This window comes from Heloderma suspectum, chromosome 7 (genome assembly GCF_057233095.1).
Source record: "Heloderma suspectum isolate Gila_16-S chromosome 7, 16-S_ref, whole genome shotgun sequence".
Lineage (NCBI taxonomy): Eukaryota > Metazoa > Chordata > Lepidosauria > Squamata > Helodermatidae > Heloderma > Heloderma suspectum.
Genome location: NC_139464.1, coordinates 14,539,373 through 14,563,460, shown reverse-complemented (window position 1 = coordinate 14,563,460; position 24,088 = coordinate 14,539,373). Strand labels below are relative to the sequence as shown.

At 45.6% G+C, this 24,088-nt stretch overlaps 1 protein-coding gene across 1 annotated transcript; it reads left to right on the top strand.

Annotated features, from left to right (window-relative positions):
* The first annotated feature begins 1,484 nt into the window (after window positions 1-1,484).
* On the top strand, window positions 1,485-11,046 carry KCNJ8 (potassium inwardly rectifying channel subfamily J member 8). Its single transcript, XM_084811693.1, has 3 exons — window positions 1,485-1,904; window positions 6,240-6,710; window positions 9,781-11,046. The coding sequence occupies exons 2-3, from the start codon at window positions 6,346-6,348 to the stop codon at window positions 10,679-10,681; spliced, it is 1,266 nt and encodes a 421-aa protein (XP_084667819.1). The 5' UTR covers window positions 1,485-1,904; window positions 6,240-6,345; the 3' UTR covers window positions 10,682-11,046.
* The last annotated feature ends 13,042 nt before the right edge of the window (window positions 11,047-24,088 follow it).

Genomic DNA, 24,088 nt, shown 5'->3' with positions numbered 1-24,088 from the left:
TTTTGGCCCCACCCTTTTTGCCTTTGGCCCTGCCCATCACTGGAGTGTGGCCCCTGAGAGCTTCTCTGAAATTGAATTTGGCCCTCAGGTTGAAAGAGGGTCAACGCCCCTGGGGAGAGGTCTGCAGCCTAAAGTTTACCCAGGGCTATTAGCCATGATAGTTGCAGAATGGAACCTTCACGTTCAGGAGGTGTGAAATGCTGAATCCCAAATTCTGAAGATTAACATCAGAGAAAGGCCGTCTCATGCTTGTGAGCTTCCCAGCTGGCTACTGTTGGAATAAAGGAGCAGGACTACATGGACCTTTGGACCGATCCAGTGCTTGTGCACTAGTTGAACCTAAGGAGGGAGGTGTCAGGCCTTGCCACATCTGAGAGAAGGGCAGGGCCCCAGTGCTGGCGCAGGCAGATGAAGGTCCAAAGGGCCAGAGGTAGGTGATGTGACGGAAGTTGAGCTGGTGGTCAACTCAGCAGCAAACAAGGAGGATAAGGCTGTTCAGCAGATTCTCCCAATAGGGCCGGCCCTGCCGCTAGGCAGAGTGAGGCAACTGCCTCAGGCAGCCTATGCTAAGGGAGCAGCAGTGAGGTGATGGAGGACAGAGCTATAGATGTTAAGCAGCCTGTCATGCACCCCTGAAGTTATCTTTCTGTCCTCAGGTGTGGTAGAGGATGCTATCCCATCATCGGTGTTGAAGTAATATTCAACTATATCACTGTGGTTGACTCCTGCATGTGGGGGCTGGGGGCTGCCATTTTATCCTTTACTTCAGGTGACAAAATCTCTTAGGCTGGCAAGTCCCAATGACAAGTTGCTCAGACTAACAGAGATGTTAAGACTTTATAGGAGCTAGTTGGTCCTGATTGGCTTGTGGAATCAGCTGACAGTATCCAGGCTGGTATTGAAGCCAAGAGGGCGCCCTTCAGCGACAGAGTTTAGCCTGCCTGGTTTGGCGAGGAACTGGACTGCTGATGGAAGTCCATGAGGCTCCTTTCGTCCACAGAGGATGCAACTATGCTTCTGTGAACACTCCTCGCTCTCCCCACCACCCCCATACCGCATGTTCCAACATCACAATTCTCGGGTGTGCATGATGCAATCGTGGCATTCCGGTACCTCCGGAACATTTTGCCATCGATCCCTGGATACTCTTCTTGAATCACATGGCACGACTGCTTAGGGGTTGGGCTGACCCTCCCCAGAGAGAAGTGTGGCCCATGCAGGGTCAAAGGTCACATCTTTCTGACCTCTGTTCTTTACGGAAACCAGCCAACAACCGAACTGATTGTCCTGGAAAACCCTGAGGGCTGGGGTTCTCTTTATCCGTGAACTCTCTTTAGTTCAGAGGTTAAAATCTAACTCATTTAAAATCTAACTCATCTCTCTCTCTCTCTCTCTCTCTCACTCACTCACTCTCTGCGTCAATGGAGTTTTGGACTCAGGCCAACATCCTCCCGTCTCCTTTCTCCTTCCCATCCTCAAACTCCGGGAAAATGTTGGGAAGTTCGTAAAGGATTTGTATATCCAGGGGGGAGGAGGGATCTCGTGGGGCTACTCCTGCTGTTGAGATTATTCTCTTCTACCTAGTCCCATACACAGCTTGGCTGCCCTTCCCCTAACTTGAGCTGTCTCATTATCCCCTCTGCTGTCCCTTCCCTCCTCCCCTTTGCCGAAGAACAGCTCCCGGGCTAAGGCATACAAAATCATGGCTCTGACCATCACCATCTAGTTTGGAGGCCGAGCGGCATAAGAATCCCAGAGGGGAGCCGAGAGCCAGAGACCAGCTACCTGCATCTTCACCCTGCCTGCTTTGCGTCTTGGGAATTCATCTGCCATGGAACTTCAGAGGATTTGGCCAGGCTGACGCAGGCTCCAGAGCACCCTTGTTCCGTTGCTGTGGAATCTTCGTAAGTTTCCATTTTCCTTCTTCCATCTGTCTGCACTTTCTTAGGCAAGGTCTCCTCCCCTAATTCCTGACAAAGGCAGTCCAGGTGTTTGCAGCTGTTGTGAGTTCCCCTTCGCACTTCTGTATGTTTTCCCCACCACCACTTCAATAAGTTCTCAAACCCCTCCCCACTCTTAAGCAAGTGTGGCAGTGCTGAATTTTCTAATGTGAGAGATGCTCAATTCTAACAGCGATTCCCTCCTCTGGCCTGGAACCATTTCCCTCCTACTCTCAGCTGCGTTTGGCTGTAATGAATTAAGGATTAGAGAAAGGTACTTTGGACATGCTCAGAAGATTGCTTATTCACATGTCTCAGGGCTGGTAGTAAATAGTGGTGGGAAGGTTCCAGGGCTAAACCCTCGTGTGCCCCTGCTCAGATTAAATCCTGTTTAGACCCTAAACATGCTGGCAAGGTTGCCTGATCTTCCTCCCCGCACGCCCCCCCCCCCCGCTCGAAAAGCCATATCTGCAGCTCCATAGCACTCCCTACAGCAGACCTTGGAATTAAGTATTTTGCTGGTATTTCATGCTTCAGCAGTCTGTCTTTATTTGGAAAAGCACCATATAACAAGATAATAATATCTTGGGCATTGGGTTTGATTTACTAAAAATGTGTAAATATTAAGTTGGAAAGAGGTCAATGCTGCATCTAACCCTTTCACATTGCCCGAGAAAAAGATTAACTCAACCCAAGCTGTTTTTGAATGATGTTCACATGAATTTGTTTGAAGAATCTTGTGTGTGTGTGTGTGTGTGTGTGTGTGTGTTGGTGGCATTCCTAGGACTCCTTTCTGGAGCCTTCTAGAGAGTGTAGTAAATCACTATACTCTTGCATCCATTCCGATGGTTGAGACAACTTCAGGAAAATTTCCTGGTGGATTTTTGCCCTCATTTTAGCTCAGTCCTGCTCCCTGGTTCCTGCATGCTGTTGGCATGCAGCAGAACCCAACTGAGAAATATTGATAATCTTGTCTATGGGTTTTGTTTGTTTGTTTGGCTTCCCTTGAACGTCCGTGCACGTGTCTTTGTAGCTCAGAGGTTGAGCACATGCTTTGCACACAGATGGCCCCAGGTTCAATCCCTGGTATCTCCAATTAAAGGAACTCAGAGAACAGGGCTGATGGAAAGACCTTTGTTTCAGAGCTTGGAGAGTTGTGGCCAGTCAGGGTGAACAATACTGGGCTAGATGGGCCAATGGTCTCATTCAGTATTGGGCAAAATTTGGCAATTTGGTTTTTTTCAACCTTTTCTTACTAGCTGGAGAAGGGTTTCTTCAGCAACCCTGAGATTCCTTCTCCAATCGGGCCCCCTCCAGATGTGGCAGACTACAACTCCCATCATTCCCAACCAGCATGGCCATTGGGAGGTGTAGTCCAACACATCTGGAGTGCGCTAAGTCAGAGAAAGCTGCCCCAGGCCATGTAATGGTCGTAAGAGGCCAACGTTCCCCACAACGAAATTTTACTGACAACCGACACAAAAGTTTTCCATGGGTGCTACGCAGGGATGTGCTACCTGAAAAATTCCCTACCATTATTGTTTTTGTTTCCCTTGAAATTCCCTGAATATCCAAGCAGGAATCTCCAGGGCAAAATTCAGTGGCTTCTCTACTGTGAACTAACCCATTTGAAAATCTTTTGGCATGGCAGGTTCTTACTAAGTAAAGGGGATGTAGGGAGATAACGTTTCAGCTCTCCAGTGCTCTGAAGAATGCATCATGACATTCTCAGCCAAAGAGATAGCACTGTCCCTCTTCCATCCTCTTTTCTGTCACTTATTTAGTTCTTTACTTAATCCAACTGATAGCCTAGTTTTACTGGGTGGAGGAAGAGAGAGAGAGAGAGAGAGAGAGAGAAATCTGTGTCTGGGTTGTACCACTTCATTCAGCAGGTGAGAGCTCATAAGGATGAATACTCCCCCGTAAAAATCCTACCACCCATTGAAAACCAGCATGGGAGAAGATAGGGGGAAAGCCTTCGCTCTGACATCTAGTTTTCTGTGTGGCAGTAATCCTTTGTCTGGAGGCACATTCAACTCATGTGAGCCCCCACTTGTAGCCTGAAGTGGTATGGACCAAGCTCAGGTTAAGAATGTAAGAAGACCTGTGCTGAATCAGACCACCAGCGGGGCTGCCAGGGCCAAACCATGGGGTGTGGGTCCGTGTGCCTGCAGTCCAGGACAGCCCCCAAACGACCCCTGATAAGCAACCATGGCTCCCCCACCTCCTGCTGACCCACTGCTAAAAGGCAGCTCTGGTCAAGGCTGCAGCCCCGTGGCGCGTCATTTTAAATCAAAGTTTTGTTTGTTTGTTAACTTTTAGTAGCAGTGAGGTGAACCAATCAGACGCTGCCTTCGGGGGAAAACACGGCCAATGAAAGCACTGGAGTGGCGGAAAGACGGCCCCTTCGCCACTCTGGTTCACTCAGTGGATGTACACTCGCAAAGTCAGTGTCTTATTGGTTCAGCATGCTGCTACTCGAAATTAACAAAGAGAAAGAAAACACACCGCCAGGAAAGCACCTTGACTTTGGCCCGCTCAACCTGGCAGTGCCTCTGCACACCGCAGGTCTATCTAGTCCAGCATTCTGTTCACATAATGGCCAACCAGATGCCCATGGGAAGTCCACAAGCAGGACATGAGTGCAACGGCACTTTCCCACAACTGGTATTGGGGGGCATACTGCCTCTGATACTGGAGGCAATATAGAGCCTTCATCAGCAGTAGCCATTGAGAGGCCTGTCCTTCATGGGTAGCCTTACCCTCCATAACCATCCCAGTGAGAACTGGGCCTTCCTAAAGGGCTGATTTAAACGTGATGGCAGCCACATAGAAGCCACCAAAGAGCACTTCTCCACATGGGTGCGCTACCTAGCCTCTGCAATACTTAAAGGCTCCAAGTCCATGCTACCATTTAACATTTGAAGGCTTAAAGTTTCCAGTAACGCAAAATGTGAAGCCAGCATGGAGGTTTCTGCATCTGGGAAATTCTAAGGCAGGGTGGGCAGAATGTAGATCTCCAGCTGTTTGGGGCTTCAACTCTCAGAAACCCCTGACAGCATGGCCAGTGATACGGAATGCTGGGAGTTGAAGTCCAAACATCTGGAGATCTACTTTCTGTCCATCCCTGTTCTAAGGAATGTCAAAGGAGACAAATTTATTCAGGAGGGGAGTTCCACATATTACTAGTTTGACAACGTATCTTGATTAAAGCAAAAGTCAAAGCAATATTAAAGGATGTTCCTTGGATGAGACAGCCAGGCTTTTGATGGCTACTGGAAATTCTCAGGGTAAGATGTGTATGTGTGTGTGTACATGCCTGCACACAGACTGGGAGGAAAGGGTGTCACATTCTTGCTTAAATGTCATCTAAATCTACTTGGTTTTATTCTCCTTATCCATAATGGTATGGATATTTCTTATTGTGAAGGCATGAATCTCCTTTAGTAGCCATCAATAGCCTTTTCCTCCAGGAATTTGCCCAACCCCCTTTTAAAGCCATCCAAATTGGTACATCTTCCAGTAGTGAATTCCATAGTTCAACGATGAGCTATGCCAAGTTCCCAAATGGTTCCCAAACTGTATGTGGGAACAGTGGGAAGAGTATTATGTTTCTTTGTTTGTTTACACACACTATGGCATTGCTAAAAACCATGAAAATGCTGGCTAATAAACTGGGCAACTGAATGAAATTGACCGTACAAATGAAACTAGAAAGAGTAGCCTGTTAAAAACCAAGAAAAGTCTGCCACGTGCAACAAAAACAAATGCATCAACGATGCATCGCAGAATTCTTGGATATTTGCATATGAGAGTGCATAACGTCTCACAACTTGGAGGGAGGCTGTCAATCCTCAAGAGAATTCTCACATGCCTGGCCACTCTGCTTGGAAGCTGCTTTCCTAGCAGCTATATAATCTGTGTCAGCTCCAGGTTTTGGAGGGCCCTTCAGAAAGTCACTGTCAATGGGCCCCTCTCCTTCAGTGAGTCTACCTGCTTACCACCATTGTCATCTGCTGCTGCTGCTTCTCATCCTCATTGTTGCTACCACCTGCTTGCTTGCCAGGCAGGGAGGCAATGAGCAAGCAGGCAGTGGAATCAACCATTCCTCCTTCACATGATCATCATTGTCTGGGCCAGAGCAAGAGAGTGGTGAACAAGCAGGTTGCAGGGCTCTTGCCAGTGGGCCCCCTGCTAGGGTGTGGACCCTCGACAGCTGCCCAGTGGTGCTGACCCTTGATGCCGGGCCTGCATGGAATGAGAAATGGGGGGAACTCATCTCTTCTTTATTTTTTGCAGGATCTGATAAGAGTAACCGGAATTCAAGGGAGATCTCTGCAGGGTCGTTTGGGGCTCTCAACCCTCACTGCTTTTTGGTTGATTGGTAGATTATGGTGACAGGACGATGTTGGCCAGGAAGAGCATTATCCCTGAAGAATATGTCCTTGCACGGATTGCAGCTGAGAACCTGGGCAAGCCGCGCATCCGAGACCGCCCACGCAAGGCCCGCTTCATTGCCAAGAACGGGGCTTGCAACCTGGCCCACAAGAACATTCGTGAGCAAGGGCGTTTCCTGCAAGACATCTTCACCACCTTGGTGGACCTGAAGTGGCGCCACACGTTGGTGATCTTCACCATGTCCTTCCTGTGCAGCTGGCTCTTCTTTGCCATGATGTGGTGGCTGGTGGCCTTTGCGCACGGAGACATGGACAAGCCGTGCACGATGAACGAAGACATCAGTAAGTGGAAGCCGTGTGTCACTTGCATCAGGTAAAGTGCGGTCATAAGAACAAAGGGCATACTGGGGTGGCGGCCAGCTTGGCGTTACGAGTCAGGAGATGAGTCCGTACCACTTAAGAATGCATAGTAAAGTACACGCCTTGGGTTGCATCTCTAGTCTACATCCCACAAATGCATGTGGGCTATACCACTTGTGTCAACTGTGTCGCATGCCGCTGCCCAACTGCCATAATGCATTCAGAAGTTTCCAAGCAGCGAATGGTTTGTTTTGAAGCCAATCAGTGGTGCTGTGGTAAATTTTGAAGTACAGGCGCCCATCATGACAACCCCCATAGCCACGCCCTTAAGGAGAGTCCAAAATTGCAGACAGCTGTGTTGACCCTCATCAACAAACCAGTTCTAGGAGTGTTCATCTGCAAGGAGCAGGTCCTTTGTAAAGCAAATGGGTCTTAATTGGCCATTCCAGACCAAGCCACCCCAAAATACTTTGCATTACAACAGGGAATGATATATTGTTGTTGGGAAGATGCATTCTCCCCCCACACACACACACACACTACTGTGAGAACTGCAGCCAAGCTGAAAGGAACAGGGAATCCTTGGGGGGGAGGGGGCAGGTGGCAAAGGATGTCAGCATCCCGGCTAATAAAAAAGTGACGGTGCTGTGTCTGTGTGAACCCCGGCTCCACTACACCACTGAAGCCAATGCATTATTTAGATCAGCCTTCCCCAAACTGGTGCCCGCCTGATGTTTTAAATTACAGCTCCCAGCTTTCCTGACCATTGGCCATGCTGGTTATGGGGCTGATGAGAGTTGAAATCCAAAACATTCTGGAGGGCACCAAGTTGGGGAAGGCTGATGTAGACATAGTCCTAGAGATGTCCTCACGGCCTCCATTGATGGCCATGAGGACATCTTCTACAATGTGACAGAAATCCAGATTTTGTATTTAGAAATCCAAATTATGCCCCACATTTCACTGTCAGATAACAGTCTCAAGAAATTTATTCTGGAAGAGATATTTGTTTGGGTTGGTCATGTTCTCCACCAAACTCTACACCCAGAGCAAATCATGTGCTCCCTAAAATCATGTGCCCCATAAAATTAATATTCATGTGCCCCCTAATTAATATTCATGTGCTCCTAAATTAATATCAATGTGCCCCCTAAACAAATCATGTGCTGCCTAAAATTAATATTTATATCAAGATAATGGATGACATTGAACTCAGTTGCTCAATATTTGTGCTTTATTCCAAAGTCCATGTGTATGTATTTATCCATTTGGATTGTTTAAATAAAAATGTGGACTTTTTCAACAAAGGTTACAGTAGGAAGAGTATTTCCAGGAGAACATCAGGAAGAGGTTGTGATGTAGACATGCCAAGTGAAGACGTCCTGCCTCCAGAACACTGTGGTCATCACAGACTTTCCTGATATTTTTGCAAACATACCTCCAGAACTATGATGGCTAGATATATACTCTTAAAAAAACAACACAACAACAACCCTGAAATCTGAGATCAGTGCCAGCTCCAGGCTTTTCAGGACCCTTGGGCAAGACACCTTCATTGGGCCCCCTTCCTCACTGAGCCTAGTTTCTCACCACCATTGCCACCAGCAGCAATTACTTCTCATCCTTGCCGCCACTTGCTTGCTTGACAGGCAGAAAACCAGTGAGCAAGTAAGCAGTGGTATCTCCTCCTCCTCCTCCTCACCACCACCACTGTTGTATGGGCCAAAGTGAGAGGCGAGTGAACAAGCAGGTTGCAACGGCAAAGCGGAAGAGCAGCTTCAGGGGCTCTTGTCCATGGGCCCCTGCTGGGGTTTGGGCCCTCAGCAGGTGTCCAGCCACGCCTAACTTTGACACCAGCTCTGTCAGAGATTCTGAGAAATTTTGCTCCTGGGTGGAACACCAGATTTTATAGGAAATTCTATGGGCATAAATTCATATAAGATTAACAGCCCTGACATATTAGCAGTACGTGACAGGTTATATATAATATATAATTAAGTGTAATACTTTACTTTTCCCTATAGAAGTGAGTGGTAACCGTTCACTTACATGAGAGGAAGTTACAGGTGCGCTTAGGGACACCTCCCCCTGGGCGGGTATGAGGTGCAGTATCAGCATGGATCCCACCTGACCTGATTCATGTCCACATACTCCAGACTATCTTTCAGGACACAGATGTGATCTCAAGTGAGATCCACACATCAGGGCTCTCATACATTGCCAGCGATGAGTGATTCCCATATATCTGCTGTTCATGTTAGCTCCTTTCATGCATTACTTGTGTGAAGGGGCAACAACTACAGTGGAGCTTTGGAGACTGCCCTGGATGACACATGGCTGCCATCTTCTATGTGGGTAGGTATCTCCAAATTCTGGAACCCTGCACAATCAGAGATCCAGAATTGGAGCAAGGGCACTTGCCTAGAGAGGTCTATAAGCAACAGACCTCTAGGCAAGACCTTCCCACTTCAGATGCCCATGGTAGCTTGTGGATAGCAGAGGTGGGACTACAGGAGCTGAGCATCACTGTGGGGTGGTAGAAGTAGCCCGTTTCTAACTGCTTTACCCTTTCATGTGAGAAACGCATAACAGGGGTTATTAACAATATAATATCTGGGCTAGTTTTATACCATCAGCAAATCAAGTGGCAAAGTTTTTCCTGATCTATGCCATGTCAGGTTGCCAGGAGGGGATTGCTGTGTTTGATGGCTCCCCCATATTAAATTAAATCCATGCACATAGAAAACTAGCATGCTGGTAAGAAGGGGTCTGCCTAGCTGGCTTCCTGAAATGCTATATTGCTTTATGCAGGGATGGGGTTGTGGGGTGGGGGTGGGGGGGTTGTAGAGCTTCTTCTCTTTTTTTTGCAGTTGAGTATTCAAACATGCCACTCCAAACCCACTCTGCAAACTGAACTGGTACAGTCCAGGAATGTTTTTACCCCTTGATTTGGCTGATAGTACAGAAACTGGTCCTCAGTTCTAACACACATACTGTATGCTTCACTAACAGATAAATTGACTGGCCCATTATACTTCACAATTGTATAATGGTCTACAACTTTTTTTCCCTCTTCCTCATAGGTCCTTCACCTCTGCTTTCCTCTTCTCTATTGAGGTCCAGGTGACCATTGGTTTTGGAGGCAGGATGATGACCGAACAATGTCCCATAGCTATCAGTGTCTTGATCCTCCAGAACATTGTGGGCTTGATCATCAATGCCGTCATGCTTGGCTGCATCTTCATGAAAACAGCCCAGGCACATCGGAGAGCAGAGACCTTGATCTTCAGCCGGAATGCTGTCATTGCCGTTCGTAACGGCAGACTCTGCTTCATGTTTCGCGTGGGAGACCTGAGGAAAAGCATGATCATCAGTGCCTCAGTGCGAATCCAAGTTGTAAGGAAGACCACTACCCCTGAAGGAGAAGTCATCCCAATCCACCAACTAGATGTTCCGGTTGACAATCCCATTGAAAGCAACAATATTTTCCTAGTAGCTCCTTTGATTATTTCCCATATCATTGACAAGCGGAGTCCTCTTTATGACATCTCTGCCAATGACTTGGCCACCCAAGACCTAGAGATTATTGTGATACTGGAAGGTGTGGTAGAAACCACTGGAATCACCACCCAAGCGAGAACTTCCTACATATCTGAAGAGATCCTTTGGGGCCATCGCTTCGTGCCCATCGTAACGGAAGAGGAAGGGACCTATGCGGTTGACTACTCCAAGTTTGGCAATACAAGCAAAGTGGCAGCCCCCCGCTGCAGTGCCAAAGAGCTGGATGAGAAGCCTTCCATCTTAATCCAGACACTCCAGAAAAGTGAGCTGTCCCATCAGAACTCTTTGAGAAAACGTAATTCCATGCGGAGGAATAACTCCATACGGAGGAATAACTCCATAAGAAGGAATAACTCTTCCTTCATTGTGCCCAAAGTCCAGTTCATAACACCTGAAGGGAACCAGAACACGCTGGAGACATGACAGATAGGAAGCAACCACACTGAGCTCTTTTGTAGAATTAGAAATGTTATTTTTTACTTGTGTTAATAAAACATTAACATTAACTTGGTATAAACATTTAATGGCACTGGGGGCTATTTATTACATGCAAGCAGAAGGAAAATCAAGTCGACAGGGACCCTGTAACTTGAGGCCTAGTTGTCACTGAGGTGGTCTACTAGTGTCTGAGCTATTTCAGACTGCAGGTGGGGGCTCACGTGATTGCATGTTCCTCCAGACTGAAACATTTCCTGAAACATGTAGAAAATTAGCATGCCAGGGAGAAAACTAGACCAGAACTAGGGCAGGCACTTTTGGATCTCCAAAAAGGAGGAAATGCATTACACAAAGAAAAAGACAAAAGCAGTCATGGATTTGCATAACATTTACATACGCTAATTTATATTTATAGATCAGTGGAGGCTGGTGGCACCAATGTCAGTGGGGCAATGAATTTGCTCTGCGTTACAGTCAGAACTCTAAAGGAGCTATTCAAGGTGCTTCATACCTTGGATAGCTCCTTTAGTGTTCTGACTGAACCCCAGAGCGGATTCACCTCCCCACTGACCAGAGCCACCAGCCTCCACTGGTATAGATGCAAATGTAGAAAGAATTACTATAATTAGAACAGACATGCAATACATCTCACTCCAGGGGGCAGGACTGTGACCAGGTTATCTGTGTGCCCACTCAGTCTGTTGACCAGGTGGTAACCACTGAAGGGGAACTTCAAGGCCTCTGACATCAGTTCTTATGGTTCCATATCTTTAAACCAGATAACCCTTCAAATAAAGGACTGCCCTCTGTAAAGTAGGTCTTGTGGCTACCCTAGCCAGAACCTTTGCTTTAATACGCCTGATTTCTATGTGGAGGGAGTGTGTGTGTTTGTGTGTCTAGAAGCATTCAATCCATCTGAAGACATACAGTCTAGACCAGCCTTGTCCAACCTTGTGCCCTCCAAATGTTTTGGACTACAACTCCCATCATTCTCAGCCAATGTGGCCATTGGCCAATGCTGGGCATTCCAGTCCAACACATCTGGAGAGCACCAGGTTGAGTAAGGCTGTTTACACTCTAGACTCTAGAGACATGTCAGAGAGAACTAGGCCTCAGTGTAGTATTAAATCAGGATGGCTGTCCACTTTATAATTAGCCACTATGGTCGGAAGCATCAACCTCGGTTGCTCTGCAGGCTGCATCCCTGCATGGGCTCAAGTTAGAGGAAGCCAGATTCCAGCTGAACATCAGGAAAAACGTCCTGACTGTTAGAGCAATACGACAATGATGAATGAACCAATTACCTAGGGAGGTGGTGGGCTGTCCCACACTGGAGGCGTTCAAGACGAGGCTGGACAGCCATCTGTCAGGGATGCTCTGACTTGGATTCCTGCACTGAGCAGGGGGTTGGACTCGATGGCCTTGTAGGCCCCTTCCAACCCTACTATTCTATGATTCTATGATTCCCCTCCAAGAAAAAAATCAAAGATAATCTTGTCACGGCTAGCCCTACAGCCCAGAACCAGGATACCTGAACAACCTAGAAACAGGGTATTTGAAGGCTTGTCTTCTATGTGAACCTGCCCATTTGCTGAGGTCATCATCAGAGGCCATGCTCTGGATGACATCAAAGATTGGGAGGGGAGCAAATGGAGACTAGGGCCTTTTCCTTAATGGCATCCAGATTGAAGGTTGTCCGTCCCTTCAAGAATTTGCTTGGTGACAACTCTTTTCTCTCTCTCTCTCTTTTTGGGTGCCAAGTCAAATCTGTTTCGTTTACAGTAGCTTTTGGCAGGATGTCATTTGGAACTGTTTTTCATGCTATCTCTGTCTACTGTTCAATTCCACTGCTGCTTTATCTATTTTATTTTGTTGCTATTTTGTTGTTTTTTGAATGTTTTATTTTATTATTGAACTGTATTTTAACATTCTAGTGTTAGCTGTCTTGAAAATTGTATTGTCAAATGGGAAGGAGGCAAGAAATATTTTACCTAAATAAGTTCATGCAAAGGCATAATCCACCCCCTTGGCATAGGGTATCTACTAATAAACATACCATATGCCATAGAATAAAAGGGTTGGAAGGGGCCTACAAGACCATCGAGTCCAACCCCCTGCTCAATGCAGGAAGCCTGATTCCTAGGCAGTCTCCCATCGGAGTACTAACCAGGGCTGACCTGCTTATCTTCCAAGATCAGATGCGATCAGGCACATCCAGCCCTTTGTAACAGCTATGTTTAGAGACTGTTGTCTGTAACATACATGTCCTATTCAGGCCAGGGCTACTGAATTTGTGAGGGGGCCAACTAGCCCCGAGGCCTTGACGATGACACGTGTGCTAGCAGTGTCCCCCAGCCAACATGTGGTTGGCTTAATGTGAAGGGAGCTGCTTCTACACATGTGATTGGCTAGGGCTCCCATCCCTGTAAAGCACTGTGGGGCAAGATGTGACCTGCTGGCCTTTTCTGTGGCCCTCACTGCTACACTGTCAAATTTGCTGTGGTGGCAGCAATACCAAAAAAAGCAGTGATTTTGCCTCAGAACCAAGCGTGTGGGCTCCCGGCATGCCTCACTTGGAAGCAAAATTGCAGGCATTTTTTTTTGCCACATTTCAGTGCCAAATTTGGCAATATGGTACTGGGGGCCAGGGATGTCCCCCCCCCCGTGGGTGTAATGCAGCCCCCCAACCTCCAGATGTTGCCTACCCTGATGTAGAGGGAACCTACATGTGCTGAAGTGGCTCCTTTCAGAATGAGCCAATCACACACCAGCTGTGGAACATTGCCGGTATTAATGTCATCATCAAGGGAGTGGGTCTAGTCCTGGATGTTCCCATTGGCTCCTTCCCATGCTCAGTAATGAGTGCCTGAATAGGGCTGTGGTTGCATGCTGAGGTACATTTTGCCATGCCCCTGCAGGGATTGGAAGTGTATGGTAAGAGAGGTGAGGTAGAATTTGCTGTAAGACAGTCACAGATAACTAGCTCCCCATCCCACTGTATGGCTGCTTGCAGTATGTGGTGAGTTTACTAGCAGATGCCACATGGGTGTAGCCATCCAAATCATTTTTTTTAAACGCACCTGGGAGAACTGTATTAGAAATCTCAGCATATCTTACATAGGACTATTAGTTGTCCTGATTCACAAAATCAACCTGTTTCAATAAAGTTTTCCCCCCACTTTCTTTCTTTGTTGTGATGTGTAAATATGTTTGAGCTTAAGGGCATGAAACTTGGCCTATGTTTATCTCTGTCATGGAGACATATTATAATATGGAATTAGTGGAATCTGGACTGATTTGCAAAAACATGATAACAAGAAGCACTCTTAAATCAAAGCAATCTCAAGGCACAATTTCTCTGGGCCCAGTGCAGACTTGTAACACATCTCCCCTGCCATTCTTTGTCTGTTTTTGGAAATGGAAAGATAACAGCCCTTGTCCATTTTTTGAAGAAAAAAAAAAAGAGAATGGATCGCTTTCCTTTAGCTTCTTTTAGTTCTTTACAGTTCTGGTGCCTGGTTTGTATTTATAGCCAGGCATGGCAGCCTTTCATCACGCCCCTCTAACAGCGAATTCAAGTGGTTGAGTGTTGACAGAAACAGAGTCCAAAGACAGCCATATAAGAAACAAGAGGGAAGGATCAGCATGCTCAGGGGAACCCTAAAGTTTGCAGAAGTACCAAAAAATCTTCTAAAAAAAGAAACCCGGGGGGTGGGGTAGAAGGCCAAAATAACCTCAAAGAGGACTGAACAGGCTCAGTAACCACATAATGTTGACTACTGTGACATTCCTGCCCTGGGTTATACCTACTTCAGCTTCCACCTGTTGAAACTGAAAACCCCCTCTGCCTCCATTTTAGTCAGTTCCCCTCACTGACACACAAAGGTTCAGCCCTTTATATTCTCTGAGTTAAAGAGACATCCAATATATGCCTAAGTCGTTCCCTCTACCCAATACAAGAGAACTGACAAGGAAATAGATTTGCTAATGGTAGCGCAATAAGCCAAACACATGGGATTTTGTGTTGAAAACGAACAAATAGAATTGATTAAACACAAGAAGAGTTATATATACTGTTATTAATAAATCTATACTTGGTCTTAACCTTCCTACTCTATCCCCTCTAAATCCTGGTTCCCAAACCCCACTAGATGTAGCTTCTTCAGTCCCTATGGCCCTCTCTGACTGACTATCAGCTTTCTCTTTAATAACCTCAGAATCCTCACACACACATACACACACACCTCCCAAATGTTCTTTTAACCCTAACTTTCCTGGGTTACACTTAACATGCAAGCACATACATTAATATAACAAGCATATGTTACAACCATCATTTGGAAAAGGAAAACCAAAAACTAGGGTGGAGGATGGAATGGTCTATATTGGAGTATATTCCTGTTTAGGGTTTGACAAATCCGCCCATTTCGTTTTCTATAACATTCATGTTTTTTTCAAGCACATGTTCATCCCATACTATTTCTACTTCAGCTTGCGAATGTTTTGGTTTTTTTAAATCAGCATGAAAATTCACATACATTTTAATGTGCATTTTCATATGCCCCCCATATGTAGGCATTTTTGTATGCAATTTTCCTGAACATTGTATTTATTTAAAACATTTATATCCTGTCCTATATCATTAAGATCTCAGGGTGGCATACAGATCAATTTAAACAGTATAAAACAATAAATGAGTTAAACAGCTAAAAACGTATTAAACATTAAACAAGCAATACCAATTAAAATCTAACACAATAAAACAGTTAAAACAGTGTGCTACTTTAGGGAATGCATTTAGCCCTCAAAGGCTTTGGTAAAAAGCCAGTTTTTTACACATGCATTTTTGCATATGCATTTTTGGAAGCCATTCCTCAATATCTGCCTTTAAATACACCTAATTTTCCCGAATGCACACATTTTCATACACAATTTTCCCCAGTGTATGCCTTTGTTAAGGCATTTTTTTGGTTAGAGAACTGCATCGCCTGGACCAGTAGCCTGCTGTTGGAGCATTGCTTGTCGTGTTCTAACATTGCTTCTCACTGTCTCCAACCAATTTTACAAAATCTGGACACACTGTATAGATATGCAGAAAAAAGGGAAATAAGTGTGGATCCACATTCTGAAACACGATCTGCAGTTTGGCTTCTTCGTCTTCTGAAAGGGCTTGTAGCCTCGGCCCATTTCCGCATCTCCCCCTACTTGGGACCTGATCCTGGTCTTTGTTTGCATCCAGGGCAACAGTATTCACTGGCCAGTTGTTAGGATGGTCTATAAAGTATGCCATTCATCAAAAGGCGGAGACGGGTAGCAAAGTTGTGAAAGGGGTTGTGGGTTAAAAACAGGCCTTTAAAGATATGATATAGAATCACAGAATGTTAGAGCTGGAAGGCATCTAATCCAACCCCCTGCTCAATGCCGGGATTTTGCTACTAAAGCATCTCTGCCGTATGGCCATCCAGCATCTGCTTAAACACATCCAGCAAAGGAGTCTACCACCTCCCAAGGTGTCTGCTCCACTGTCAAATGCTTCTTACCATTGGCAAGTTTCTCCTAATGTTTCTGTGAAGTTCCTCATTTTTAAAGAAGGCAAAATCCACATGCTTTTTGTAGGCTTATATCATAAGCTGTTTTATTAATGAGCAAGCAAACATAATGGAAGATGAAAATGAGAGCAAAACACAAGAACAGTCTGAAGGTGGAGTCTGTGGGTGCTTCCAGGTGGAGGGCTTCTAGCACTACTAGTCAGAAGGCATTGTGCAGCCGTTCCATCTTTTCTTTCTTAGGGCATCTCTACACCAGCCGAAAATCCTGCATTTAAAACGGGGCTTTCTGCTTCCATTTTAAATGCAGGATCACAATAACTCCCTTTTTCATGTGCTTCCTTTCCCCTCTCCTTCTCCCCGTATCTGAGTCTTCCATTATCTTTCATTGGCCTCGCTCCTCTTCTTGCCACTTCAACTCTTTTCACGGAGGAAACTGAAGCAGAACACAACAGGGTAATTTGATAGCTCATTATCTGCGATCTATTTAAAAACAGAACAAAAGGCACTTGGTGCAGGAGACACCTTGAATGATCACAGCATCATGTAAAGAGCCCGCAAAGTTCCGTGAAGGAGCTATCTCAATCGCAGGATAAAAGCTCAGTGTGAAGGAGCCCGTAGAGTATTATCTGCAGTAAGAGAAAAGATGGAAGAAGCAGTGGGAAAACACCAGAGGATTATGAGTTGAAGATGATGACAACATCACAAGAAAAACCTTGCCTGGAAGCATCCTTCAGCTCCAATTAAATATAGTGAAGACCTGAAATTTAACCCTATCATTTCCAATTACTACAGTATCCCTGAAATCTGCTCCCTTGCTATTTCCACCCATCAGGGCTAGTCCTGCCCTCTCAAGCAAGAGAGAACAAGTTTGCTTCATTTTGACGTGACAGCCTTTCAGATATTTGAAGACCGTTGCCATGTCACCTCTGAATCTTCTCTTCTCCAGGCTAAACATATCTAGCTCTTTCATCTGTTCCTCATAGGACTTGTATAGCCCCTTAAATAACCACCACTTTACATGTCTCAAAGTGGTGGGCTCTGAAAACAACTTCAAAGTTGCTCATTGTTCCTTATAATTGATACAGCTATTAGGCTTTGATTCATGTATTCCTGAATAACCTTACTATACTTTGGAAGTACTTCAGAACACACATCTCAAGGGCTGCAATCTTACAGTAACATTAAAAATGCTGCTACTGGTACATGGCAAAAGTGTATGTGGGAAAGTGGACAAAACTCCTATTATTCTTCAGAAAATATGTACTTTTCCCTTAAGAGCAGTCAGTATTTTAAGAGCTGAAAAGGAGTATTTGGAAGGGAACATCAGGTACTAATAATGAGATTACTGCGTGAGCCTCTCTGAGAACTCTTTGTTATAGGGTAGCATATAAATATAATAAATAGCCATACAATTTTAATCTCCTTCCTCATAAACAACTGTGCTTCAAAGCAGGTAGTTGTGTGACATCCAGCATCTAAATCTATGTAACCATGTGTTATGGTGAGAAGGAATTTTGTTGTTGTTGTTCAGTCATTCAGTCGTGTCCGACTCTTCGTGACCCCATGGACCATAGCATGCCAGGCCTTCCTGTCCTGCGCTTTCTCCCGGAGCGTGCTCAAGTCCATATTCATTGCATCGGTGATGCTATCTAGCCATCTCATCCTCTGCCGTCCCCTTCTCCTTTTGCCTTCAGTCTTTCCCGGCATCACGGTCTTTTCCAGAGAGTTTTCTCTTCGCATTAGGTGGCCAAAATATTGGAGCTTCAGCTTCAGTATCTGTCCTTCCAATGAGCATTGAGCACTCAGGGTTGATTTCCTTTAGGATTGACTGATTTGACCTCCTTGCAGTCCAGGGGACTCATAAGAGTCTTCTCCAGCACCACAGTTCGAAAGCATCAATTCTTCGGCGCTCAGCCTTCCTTATAGTCCAGCTCTCACAGCCATACATTACTACTGGGAAAACCATAGCTTTGATTAGACGGACCTTTGTCGGCAAGGTGATGTCTCTGCTTCTTACTATGCTGTCTAGGTTTGCCATAGCTTTCCTCCCAAGGAGCAAGCGTCTTTTAATTTCATGGCTACAGTCACTGTCTGCGGTGATCTTGGAGCCCAAGAAAGTAAAATCTGTCACTGCTTCCATTTCTTCCCCTTCTATATGCCAGGAAGTGATGGGGCCAGATGCCATGATCTTCGTTTTTTTAATGTTGAGTTTCAAACCAGCTTTTGCACTCTCCTCTTTCACCCTCAACAAGAGGCTCTTGAGATCCTCTTCACTTTCTGCCATTAGGGTGGTATCGTCTGCATATCAGAGGTTGTTGATAATTCTCCCGGCAATCTTAATTCCGACCTGTGATTCATCCAACCCGGCGTTTCTCATGATGTACTCTGCTTTTAAGTTAAATAAGCAGGGTGACAATATGCAGCCTTGTCGTACTCCTTTCCCAATTTTGAACCACTCGGTTGTTCCATGTCTGGTTCTTACTGTTGCTTCTTGACCCTCGTACAGGTTTCTCAGGAGACAGGTAAGATGGTCTGGTACTCCCATCACTTTAAGAATTTGCCACAGTTTGTTGTGATCCACACAATCAAAGGCTTTAGCGTAGTCAATGAAGCAGAAATAGACGTTTTTCTGGAATTCTCTTACTTTCTCCATGATCCAGCGAATGTTGGCGATTTGATCTCTAGTTCCTCTGCCTCTTCGAAACCCAGCTTGTACTTCCGGTAGTTCTCGGTTCGCATACTGCTGAAGCCTAGCTTGTAGGATTTTGAACATCACCTTGCTGGCATGTGAAATGAGCGCAATTGTGCAGTAGTTTGAACACTCTTTGGCATTGCCCTTCTTTGGAATTGGAATGTAAACTGACCTTTTCCAGTCTTGCGGCCATTGTTGAGTGTTCCAAATTTGTTGGCATATTGAATGCAGCACTTTAACAGCATCATCTTTTAGGATTTTAAATAGCTCAGCTGGAATACTGTCATCTCCGCTAGCTTTGTTGTTACTAATGCTTCCTAAGGCCCACTTGACTTCACTCTCGAGGATGTCCGGCTCAAGTTCAGTGGCCGCACTCTCATGGCTATCAGGGACATTAAGATCTTTCCTGTATAGTTCTTCTGTGTATTCTTGCCACCTCTTCTTAATCTCATCTGCTTCTGTTAGGTCCCTGCCTTCTTTGTCCTTTATCATGCCCGTCTTTGCACAAAACGTTCCCTTGAGATCTCCAATTTTCTTGAAGAGATCTCTAGTCTTTCCCATTCTGTTGTTTTCCTCGATTTCTTTGCATTGTTCATTTAAGAAGGCCTTCTTGTCTCTCCTTGCTATTCTCTGGAACTCTGCATTCAGTTGGATATATCTTCCCCTTTCTCCCTTGCTTTTTGCTTCCATGCTTTCTTCAGCTACTTGTAAAGCCTCATCAGACAGCCACTTGGCTTTCTTGCATTTCTTTTTCTTTGGGATGGATTTCGTTGCTGCCTCCTGAACAATGTTACGGACCTCCGTCCATAGTTCCTCAGGCACTCTGTCTATCAGGTCTAATCCCTGAAATCTATTCCTCACCTCCACTGTATATTCATAAGGGATATGATTTAGGTCACACCTGAATGGTTTAGTGGTTTTCCCTACGTTCTTCAATTTAAGCTGAAATTTTGCAAGAAGCAGCTCATGATCTGAGCAACAGTCAGCTCCAGGTCTTGTTTTTACTGAGTGTATAGAGCTTCTCCATCTTTGGCTGCAAAGGACATAATCAATCTGATTTCGATATTGACCATCTGGTGATGTCCATGTGTAGAGTCGCCTCTTGTGCTGTTGGAAAAGAGTGTTTGCTATGATCAGCGTGTTCTCTTGGCAAAACTCTATTAGGTTTTGTCCTGCTTCATTTTGTACACCAAGGCCATGCCTGCCTGTTATCCCGGTGATTTCTTGACTTCCTACTTTAGCATTCCAATCCCCTATGATGAAGAGGACGTCTTTCTTTGGTGTTAGTTCCAGAAGGTGTTGTAGGTCTTCATAGAACCGATCAATCCCAGCTTCTTCGGCATCAGTGGTTGGGGCATAGACTTGAATTACTGTGATGTTGAATGGTTTGCCTTGGATTCGTACTGAGATCATTCTATCATTTTTAAGATTGTACCCCAGTACTGCTTTTCCCACCCTTTTCTTGACTATGAGTGCTACTCCATTTCTTCTAAGGGATTCTTGCCCACAATAGTAGATATGATGGTCACCTGAATTAAATTCGCCCGTGCCTGTCCATTTTAGTTTGCTGATTCCCAAGATGTCGATGTTCAATCTTGCCATCTCATGTTTGACCACCTCTAGCTTACCTTAATTCATTGATCTGACATTCCAGGTTCCTAAACAATATTGTTCTTTACAGCATCGGATTTTCTTTTCACCACCGGACACATCCACAGCTTAGTGTCCTTTCGGCTTTGACTGAACTGAATATTTTAAAATACTTCATGATTTTAAAATATTAAAATAGATAGCAGAATAGCTCTAATGATCAGTAACAGATTGCAAATGGAGACTGAGTGGGCTTTACATGCAGAGAAGGAGCAGCTGCAGGGAACATGTTTCGCCCTTTTCTGCCAGAAAGAACACCTATAATGTATGTATGTATGTATGGTTTTTATTACATTTCTGTATCATCCAATGGCTGAAGCTCTCTGGGTGGTTCACAACAATTAAAACAAACACAACATAAGATGCACTATAAAAGTTTAAAACCACAGTATAAAATAGAAGTAAAAGCCAAAATAAAACCTAGCAGTGATACAAAGATGTAAAATACTGTAACATAGCGGCCCCCAACCTTTTTGGCACCAGGGACCTATTTCGTGGAAGACAATTTTTCCACGGACCGGGGGGGATAGTTTTGCTGGCAGACTTCTGGCCACTGGGACGCAAATGGCGTCCGCTATGTGGACGCCATTTGCTTCCCTGTTCTTTGCAATAATAGGCTAAGTAAAGATTTACGTAGTTTATTACTTGAAGAACAGGGATGCAAATGGTGTCCACATAGCAGACGCCATTTGTGTCCCAGCGGCCGGAAGTCCGCCAGCGGCCAGAGCCAGTCGGCAGCTCTGCGGACTCGCCACGGAGCGGAGCCGGCCGGGGCCAGCGAGGATTCCGGCAGGGAGGGACGGATCGCCTCCCCCCCTGCAGACCCCTGCCGACCCAAGGTAAGGGGGTTTCACACACCCCTATAGCTCAGTTCCTAACAGGCCATGGACCAGTACCGGTCCGCGGCCCAGGGGTTGGGGACCCCTGCTGTAAGAGATTTAAAAGAGAAACTGAAAGAAAATGCCTGGGAAAATAAGAAGGTCTTCACCTGGTGCTGAAAAGAGCACAACATAGGTGCCAGGCAAACCTCTATGGAAAGCTCATTCCACAACCGGGGTGCCACAACAGAAAAGGCCCTCTTCTTAGTAGCCATTCCGCCTCACTTCCTTTGGTAGAGACTCCTGGAGAAGGACTGGTCAGGATGATCTTAGGGTCCAGGCAGGTGTATATGGAAGGAGACTATCCTTCAGGTAACCTGGCCCCAAGCCATTTAGGGCTTTAAATGTTGATACCAGCACTTTGAATAGGACCTGGACCTGGACTGGCAGCCAGCACAGATGGAAAAGCACTGGCATAGTATGATAGCATTGGCCAGTCCCTGTTAACACTCTAGCTGACCTATTTTTGACCAGCTGAAGTTTTGGGCTAGTTATAAGAACCTTGAAATGAAGAACTGGTGCCTGAGGTTGCTTTTTTCCCTTCTCCTTCCTAACCCCTTTTCCTTTTGTGTCACATCTTTTAGTTTGTAAGCCTGAGGGCAGGGACTGTCTCATTATTAATCTTTGTAAGCTGCTCTTGGAGACTTTTTTAACTGAAAAAATACTGTAAGTAAATACTGAGTGGGGTGAAAATACTGTAATAAGCATACATACATACATACATACATACATACATACGAGCATTATAATGCTAACAACAAATTCCTTTAGGGGAACAGCTGTAGCTCTGTTATAGAGCACCTGCTTGGCATGCAGAAGGTTCCAGGTTCGATCCCCAGCATCTCCAGGTAGGGCTAGGAAAGACTCCTGCCTGAAACCATGGAGAGCCACTGCCAGTCTTTGTAGACAACATGGCGCATCCCATATGTGCTGGACTACAACTCCTATCATCCCCAAGCATTGACCATTCTACTTGGGGCTTATGGGATCTGTAGTCCAAAATATCCTGAAGGTGCCAGATATGAAGATGTTTTACACCACAACAGACCATCCATCTAGCTCAATATTGTCTACACCAGGGGTGTAGACAATATTGAGCTAGACGGATGGTCTGTTGTGGTGTAAAGGATCTTCATATCTTCCTTTGGACTGATGGCCCGTGTATCTCAATAGCTCATCCAATGGAGGATGGCGGCTCCAATTTCGGCGGGGTTCTGCATCCATTCTGGGTTTCAGTCAGAACCAGCTGGAACTCTAAAGGAGCTGTCCAAGGTGCTGAATCCTATTGCCACAATAGGTTCAGCACTTTGGATAGCTCCTTTGGAGCTCTGTCTGGTTCTGACTGAAACCCAGAATGGATTCACAGCCCCACTGAAATCGGAGCCGCCGTCGTCCGCTGAGCTCCCCTTCTTATGGCCAGACTAAATCTGTGTGAACAACGTCTCCCAGGGCAACACTTCCTTGTCTTCGAAACATCTGCGTGGGGCTGCTCATTAGTTGTTTTTTTTTGTTTTTAAGTATTCTAATCATGGATCTCCTATGTCATGTCTAATTTGGCCCTGAGAGAATGGGCAACCAAATACCTCAGGCAAATACCCAAGCCAATTATCTGCCAGTGATTTCATATCTCTTTATCACTGCCCCTGAGTAGTCTCTACAGTTTCAGCCTGTTCAAGTCAAAGAGGAAAATGCTCCATGCTCAAAACAGATAAGAGATTTATTGATTGATTGACTGACTGATTGCATTTATATACCGCCTTTTTCCTCTTGCAAGGAACCCAAGATAGCTTTCGTTATCCTCTTCCTCTCCATTTTATCCTCACAACAACAACCCTATGAGGTAGGCTGGGCTGACAGTCTGTGACTGGCCCAAAGTCGGCCAGTGAGTTTCCATGGCCGAGTGAGAACTAGAACCCGGGATCTCCAGCCTCCCAGTCAAACACTCTCACCACTACACAACCCCTTCATGGATCACTGCCTTGTGGTGTCGAAGGGGTTTGCGTAACTCAGTGAAGCCATAAGCTATGCTGTGCAGGGCCACCCAAGACGGACAGGTCATGGCAGAGAGTTCTGACAAAATGTGGTCCACTGGAGAAGGAAATGGCAACCCACTCCAGTATTCTTGCCAAGAAAACCCATGGAACGTATCACAAGGCTAAAAGAGATGACGCCGGAAGATGAGCCCCTCAGGTCGGAAGGTGTCCAATATACTACTGGGAAAAAGCAGATGGAATTTCCAAGTTGCGCCAGAAAGAGTGAAGCGGCTGGGCCAAAGCCGAAAGGACACTCAGCTGTGGATGTGTCTGGTGGTGAAAAGAAAGTCCGATGCTGTAAAGAACAATATTGTTTAGGAACCTGGAATGTAAGATCAATGAATCAACGTAAGCTGGAGGTGGTCAAACATGAGATGGCAAGATTGAACATCGACATCTTGGGAATCAGCAAACTAAAATGGACAAGCATGGGTGAATTTAATTCAGGTGACCATCATATCTACTACTGTGGGCAAGAATCCCTTAGAAGAAATGGAGTAGCACTCATAGTCAACAAAAGGGTGGGAAAAGCAGTACTGCGGTACAATCTCAAAAATGACAGAATGATCTCAGTATGAATCCAAGGCAAA

Bases quoted from the DNA above. Each gene is read 5' to 3' on its own strand.
- KCNJ8 (XM_084811693.1), top strand. From the start codon at position 6,346: ATGTTGGCCAGGAAGAGCATTATCCCTGAAGAATATGTCCTTGCACGG. The intron at 6,711-9,780 runs GTAAAGTGCGGT...TCTTCCTCATAG, and splicing joins CCGTGTGTCACTTGCATCAG to GTCCTTCACCTCTGCTTTCC.